This window comes from Staurois parvus, unplaced genomic scaffold (genome assembly GCF_062004578.1).
Source record: "Staurois parvus isolate SC_StPar_1 unplaced genomic scaffold, SC_StPar_1.0 ptg000879l, whole genome shotgun sequence".
Taxonomy (NCBI): Eukaryota; Metazoa; Chordata; class Amphibia; order Anura; family Ranidae; genus Staurois; species Staurois parvus.
In genome coordinates this window covers 2314653-2321273 of record NW_028318675.1, presented here as the reverse complement: position 1 = coordinate 2321273, position 6621 = coordinate 2314653, and the positions used below count along the sequence as shown (strand labels likewise).

At 46.2% G+C, this 6621-nt stretch overlaps 1 protein-coding gene across 1 annotated transcript; it reads left to right on the top strand.

The window, feature by feature from the left end:
• Window positions 1-2937: 2937 nt before the first annotated feature.
• On the top strand, window positions 2938-4172 carry LOC149443048 (uncharacterized). The gene has a single exon (XM_089655996.1). The coding sequence runs from the start codon at window positions 2996-2998 to the stop codon at window positions 3971-3973; it is 978 nt and encodes a 325-aa protein (XP_089512122.1). The 5' UTR covers window positions 2938-2995; the 3' UTR covers window positions 3974-4172.
• Window positions 4173-6621: the final 2449 nt, after the last annotated feature.

Genomic DNA, 6621 nt, shown 5'->3' with positions numbered 1-6621 from the left:
TATTGATGTTAAAGAAGAGTATAAAGAGGAGGATGAGGAGTATGGAGTGATGGAGGAGTTTTCAGAAGGACACAAGGATATGATGGAGCCACCTAATACCAGGAACCCACCAGAGAGATGTCCCCGTCCTCTGTATTCCCGGGATTCCACACAGGAAGGTCACCATTACAAGGTTGGTGGGATGGAGCATCTAGAACATGGACTCATAGAAGTGATTATTTGTTATGTGATGTCACAATATTGGAGTTTATGTTTTACAGATGAGCTCTTCTATTATTATTTTGTTTTAGGTTGAAGATTTGATAGATATAGAATTTGAGGTGAAAGCAGAAGAAGAAGAGGCGTATGTGAGGGATGATCAGCAGTCTATGGAGGAGGATGGAATAACGGGGACATTTATAGAGGAGGACACTCCTACAGAGATCAGCACAGGTGGGTCATGAACACTAAATCCATTCCTCCACCCATACTGCTCACTGATTGGTCCAGAGTAGGGCGGGGACTGGGTGATATCAGCCTGTAATCCCCTGGTCACTTTCCTGAGCTGTGTTCCCCGTCCTGTATTCCTGGATTTCTCTCGGATAATCTTCCTTCTCTGTGCTGCAGACACAATTTATGTATTGGAGACAGACAGAAGGGGGTATTGGCGCAGGAGAGGTAGTAGTGGGTATGCAATTCATAAAGGTTTATGGAGATAGAGGTAGTTCAGTTATAGGAGAACATGTGGACTACTCCGCAAGACTAGGGGGGAGGAGAGGGGGGGAGAAAAACTTGAGTAAATGAGTATATGGTGGTTCAGTAAGCGTTATGCAGCTTTAATAGTTCTGAAGGTGGAGGGGTCTTGTAACTCAGGTAGTTCTGGGCAGGAGGGGGGTTAAAAAATATATACAGTATATAGCTGCAATGTAAACACCGTCGTGGGGCTGCACGCTCTAGAGAAAACCGGATCTCTGTGTGAAGAGAATGGAGGAGAGAGAAGTGCGCCAGACTAAGTGTAGCAAGGAGTTAACAGTTTATTGCACTCAAGATTTAAAAACTCAGAAGATGGGGGTGATTATCAGGCATCAAGTAATGATAAAAGGACGTCATCTGGGCTGGACATCTGGAGCAGATGGTACCAGGGGCCAAGGCTCACGTAGTGGCTGGTGCTCCTTTGTGGGTCCCAGTGGAGGAGAAAGGAGGGCAGGTGTGTGTCAAGGGAGTAGCAGTGCAGGATAAGAACCAGGCTCTGGATAGGTGTCCCTGGCCTCTCACACCAGCATGTGTACGGTCACGTAAATCTTGTGTGCAATAAACTGCTAACTCCTTACTACACTTAGTCTGGCGCACTTCTCTCTCCTCTACAATTTATGTATCTAGACTGGATTTATGGAGATTCTGGGGTTCAGCTGGCAGTTGCTTGACCTGGGTTATGTGCTTTGGATCTTCTACCCCATGCCTGGGTCTAATAAGATCTCTGACAGAACATTTCTCCCAGGGTTCCTTGCTCTGTGGTCTGCTGGCTGTGCCGGGTGGAGGGATATGTCTGTAGTGTCTCAGACCCAAGTCACTGAGTGCAGTCTCAGGAGATGGGAGGCAGCGGTGTGGGATCTCTGCAACTTGTCTACAGTAAACATTTAATCTTCTACTGATTACTGAATACCAATATTATGAGTCCTGACCCTTACACTGTATAATTTATATTGTACATTACGTACTCCTGACCCCTGCACTATATATTCTGTGTTGTACATTACATACTCCTGACCCCTGCACTATATACTCTATGTTGTACATTACACACTCCTGACCCCTGCACTATATACTCTATGTTGTACATTACATACTCCTGACCCCTGCACTATATACTCTATGTTGTACATTACACACTCCTGACCCCTGCACTATATACTCTATGTTGTACATTACATACTCCTGACCCCTGCACTATATACTCTGTTGTACATTACATACTCCTGACCCCTGCACAATATACTCTATGTTGTACATTACATACTCCTGACCCCTGCACTGTATACTCTATGTTGTACATTACATACTCCTGACCCCTGCACTATATACTCTATGTTGTACATTACATACTCCTGACCCTTGCACTATATTCTCTATGTTGTACATTACATACTCCTGACCCCTGCACTATATACTCTATGTTGTACATTACATACTCCTGACCCCTGCACAATATACTCTATGTTGTACATTACATACTCCTGACCCCTGCACTGTATACTCTATGTTGTACATTACATACTCCTGACCCCTGCACTATATACTCTATGTTGTACATTACATACTCCTGACCCCTGCACTATATACTCTATGTTGTACATTCCATAGTCCTGACTTCTTCTCTCCCCCCTCCACCCACTGCTATATATACACATAATATGGATTCTCCTCTGTTCCCCCCATTTCCTCCCAGCTGGACATTTTATATCGGATGATGTGATTGGAGCACAGACTTTTACATGGTGATAATAATGTGATAACATCCTCCATCTTTGGGCCCTTAAACAGAAAGTGATAATGAGGGAGGAGTCAATACCCCAATGATGGTGGTCTTCAGGATCAGTCCAGTCTTCATCGTGGTTGTTCTCCCCCATCCTCACTCTCTGACCTCTGGTGGGGCTCAGCCCCGCTGTTCTTCATGACTAAATCATGGACTAAATAAGGAAGTGCAGTACTTCTTGTGTTGGGAAGATGGCGATGAGTGATAGAGGGGGTGGGGACCCTCATCCTATAATCCCCTCATCACTGTCCCTCCTATAAAAGACAGTTCTGGTTGTTTCCTCACTCTCTGACTAAGGTCCATGAATAAAGAAATGACCTGGTAGGAGATCAGAGGAGCCATTTCCTAGTTCCCTTGAGGGTGGAATTGTAAGCTCCTCGGAGACCAAGCTGCCTGGTGTGGGTGGAGTCCTGGTTTGGGGGAACCAATCAGCTCCTGTCTAGTAATCCTCTTTGTCTTTGTATTTTAGTCCATGGCCGGGAGATGAGGAAAACCTCCGAGGATTGTCTCACTTTGTCTCCAAACTGGAAAGTAGAAGATGAGGACATCACACAGTATAGTCCAGGAGAAAACCCGGCTCCCTCCAGTGTCCATCCGGCACCACCCAGTGTAGATGGACCATCGGATTCCTTGTATCCTGAGGAACCTCAGACTGTGCGGGACCGGGCCGGCCTTCCATCAGGGAAGAGCTTCTCCTGTACTGAGTGTGGAAAGAAGTTCTGTTCTAAATTCTATCTTAATGAGCATAAAACTTCTCACACGGGGGAGAAGCCGTATTCTTGTCCTGAGTGCGGGAAAAGTTTTTCACTTAAGTCCAGTCTTCACAGACATCAGAGATCTCACACTGGGGAGAAGCCATATTTCTGTTCTGACTGCGGGAAATGCTTTTCAGAGAAGTCCCATCTGTACACACATCAGAGATCTCACACGGGGGAGAAGCCGTATTCCTGTCCTGAGTGCGAGAAATGCTTTTTAGTGAAGTCCAAACTTAATAGTCATCAGAGATCTCACACGGGGGAGAAGCCGTATTCTTGTCCTGAGTGCGGGAAATGTTTTTCAGACAAGTCCAGTCTTTACAGACATCAGAGATTTCACACAGGGGAGAAGCCATATTTCTGTTCTGAGTGCGGGAAATGCTTTTCAGAGAAGTCCAAACTTTATAGTCATCAGAGATCTCACACAGGGGAGAAGCCGTATTCTTGTCCTGAGTGTGGGAAATGTTTTTCAGTGAAGTCCAGTCTTTACAGACATCAGATATCTCACACGGGGGAGAAGTCGTATTCCTGTCCTGAGTGCGGGAAATGTTTTTCACAGAAGTCCAGTCTTTACACACATCAGAGATCTCACACAGGGGAGAAGCCGTATTCCTGTCCTGAGTGTGGGAAATGTTTTTCACAGAAGTCCAGTGTTTACAAACATCAGAGATCTCACACAGGGGAGAAGCCAGTTTTCCGGTCCTGAGTGAGGGACATGTTCCTCACTGAAGTCCTGTCTTCCTTTACATCAGGGGTCCCACATAATCCTCAAGGTGTATCAGTGCCTTGAGTGCGGGAAATGTCCACCTGTGAGAGTCCATCCATGGGGGACAAGCTTGTCTTTGTAGCAGACACTGACTCATGTAAAGAAGACAAGTGGGGCAGTAAAAAGCCCCTCTAAGTGTAGCCCCCCTAATACATTTCTTGGTATACAAGGCAGGCCCCTCCCATAAAGTCAGAGTAAGCATGCTCATTAATAACACATCACAGGGAAGAAGAACTCCAGAGAGATCGGTGTGTGCCGCTGTCTATGGGGGAGGAAGGCGGCCAGCAGACATCCCACACACAGCTGGAAAACACTGTGGACTGCAGTGCTGGCGTAATGACATCACCTGGGAGGAAAGCACCATGTTTCTGAGCATGTGCAATGTCTGTAATAGTCGTGTGCTCCTTTGTCAAGGAGATTGGAGATCTTCTTCCCTGTGATGTGTTACTGATGAGCCTGCTTACTGTGACATTATGGGAGGGGCCTGCCTTGTATACCAAGAAATGTATTAGGGGGGCTACACTTAGAGGGGCTTTTTCCTGCAGATCTAAGGCTTCACACAGGAGAAAAACCACACTCCTGATGTGAGTGTGAAAAATGTTTTTCATATAAGTCCAATCTTTACACACATCAGACATCTCACACCGGGAAGAAGCCATATTCCTGTTCTGAGTGTGGGAAATGTTTTTCACAGAAGTACAATCTTTCCATACATCAGAAATCTCACTCTGTGAAGAAGCCGTATTCCTGTTCTGAGTTCGGGAAATGTTTTTCAGATAAGTCTAGACTTTACAGACATCAGAGATCTCACACGGCAGAAGCCAATTTCCTGTCCTGAGTGAGGGAAATGTTCCTCACTGAAGTCCTATCTTCCTGTACATCAGGGGTCCCACACAACCCTGGAGGTGTATTAGTGCCTTGAGTGCGGGAAATGTCTTCTAGATGAATGTTACTGGACATCCCAGGTCTCATGTGGGGAAGAAGCACACCCTGATATACACCTCAGATATACTCCATGGCTGATCTTCATCATGGAAGAAACAGTTCATAAGGAGATCAGAGGCCCCCAAAGACATGGATGAAGTGTGGGACCGGGTCGGCCATTGATGGCAGGAGAAGTTTTCAATGTATTTTCCATGAATGGAAGACATTCCAGCAGCTCAGATGTGATCCTAATAACATTGGTTCCCCCATTCACACAGGAGGAATGGACATGAACTCTCACTGAGGGAATTGCTATACAAACATTCTATGAATAGACCCCCAAATGTCAGGAGACGTTTCTATAAAGATGGGAAGTATGGAGCAGAGAAATGAATAGACCTCCCAGCAATGTTATTACCAGGCTGCAGCTAGGGGGAGCTCTAATGTCACCCCAGCAGAGGGATCCCATCTAGCCCACATTAACCCTCTCACTGCCAGAGCTGTTTCTGCATGATTTTGCACACATGGGAAAATGCAGATTTTGGTCCTGAAGATGAGATAAACCCCCAAACATCTATTCTGTGACATCAGAGGCCCTGGAGAATAAAATGGTGGTGATTGTTAAGGTGTTCCCCGTACACAGATTCCCCTTCATATCCGCCTTTATTTCCTCCTTTCCCCCATTTTCTATGTTGGGATCTTTTCTACAATACTTTGTTATAATAATGGAACACGTTGTGTATTGTATTGTACACCAATAATAATGACTCCGCCCCCACATTCCAGACAAGGGATCTCCCTGACCAATCGGATTCCTTCCTTTACTATTTCCTGATTTTTATGCTTCAATCTTGTTAAATGTAAAATTATAATAAAACATTTATTGAACAAAAACTATTGTGTGTGTCGGTGCAATGAGGGCAAACCTCAATATAGAACATTGCTCCTCGGTGACACCTCACACCCTTCAATAACGGCGCAGAGTGCGGGGGTCAGCAGTATATCATATACAGCCCACCATACAGAGTGCAGAGGGGGGCTGTAGTGTGCCCCCCCTCCTGATCCATACCAGGCCACATGTCCACAACATGGGGGTCACCTTACCAGGGGGGATTCCCTCAGGCATAGCATCTTGTCACCTTGGCTGGTGGCTGTGGGGATCTGTGGGTGGGGGTCATATTGGATTCTGGAACCCCCCTTTAATAACGGGGCCCCCATATACCGTCCCCCCATGTGAATGAGTATGGGGTATATAGTACCCGACAATAGCACCAGCCCAATGACAGCTCCCTAAACTGTCATCATCTACATAAGTGAAGGGACAGGGATGGTGGGACCTTATTACCCAAATGTGACCAGTGACCATATTTGGTCAGTGATGTCACTGCTATCCCCGCCCCCTTCCTTACATGGCAGGGATTCCCAATGACATCACTGATTCCTGGGGGTGTGGCTGCTGTACCCATCCATGTCTTCCTCAGGCACCAGTGACAGCGGGAAGCTGTTATATATAGAAGTGGTAGAAATGTCTCTTCTATATGTGATGATCGGCTCCTGCAAAACACGGGACCGGAACAGGCAAAGTTTGGTTTGTACTGTCGTCTCATCCCTACTCTCCGACAACTAAACCCAGAGATCATCCCAAGTGGTCATTGTATTTGTCC

What these genes read in the sequence shown, in the direction of transcription:
- LOC149443048 (XM_089655996.1), top strand. Translation starts at nt 2,996, where the DNA reads ATGAGGAAAACCTCCGAGGATTGTCTCACTTTGTCTCCAAACTGGAAA.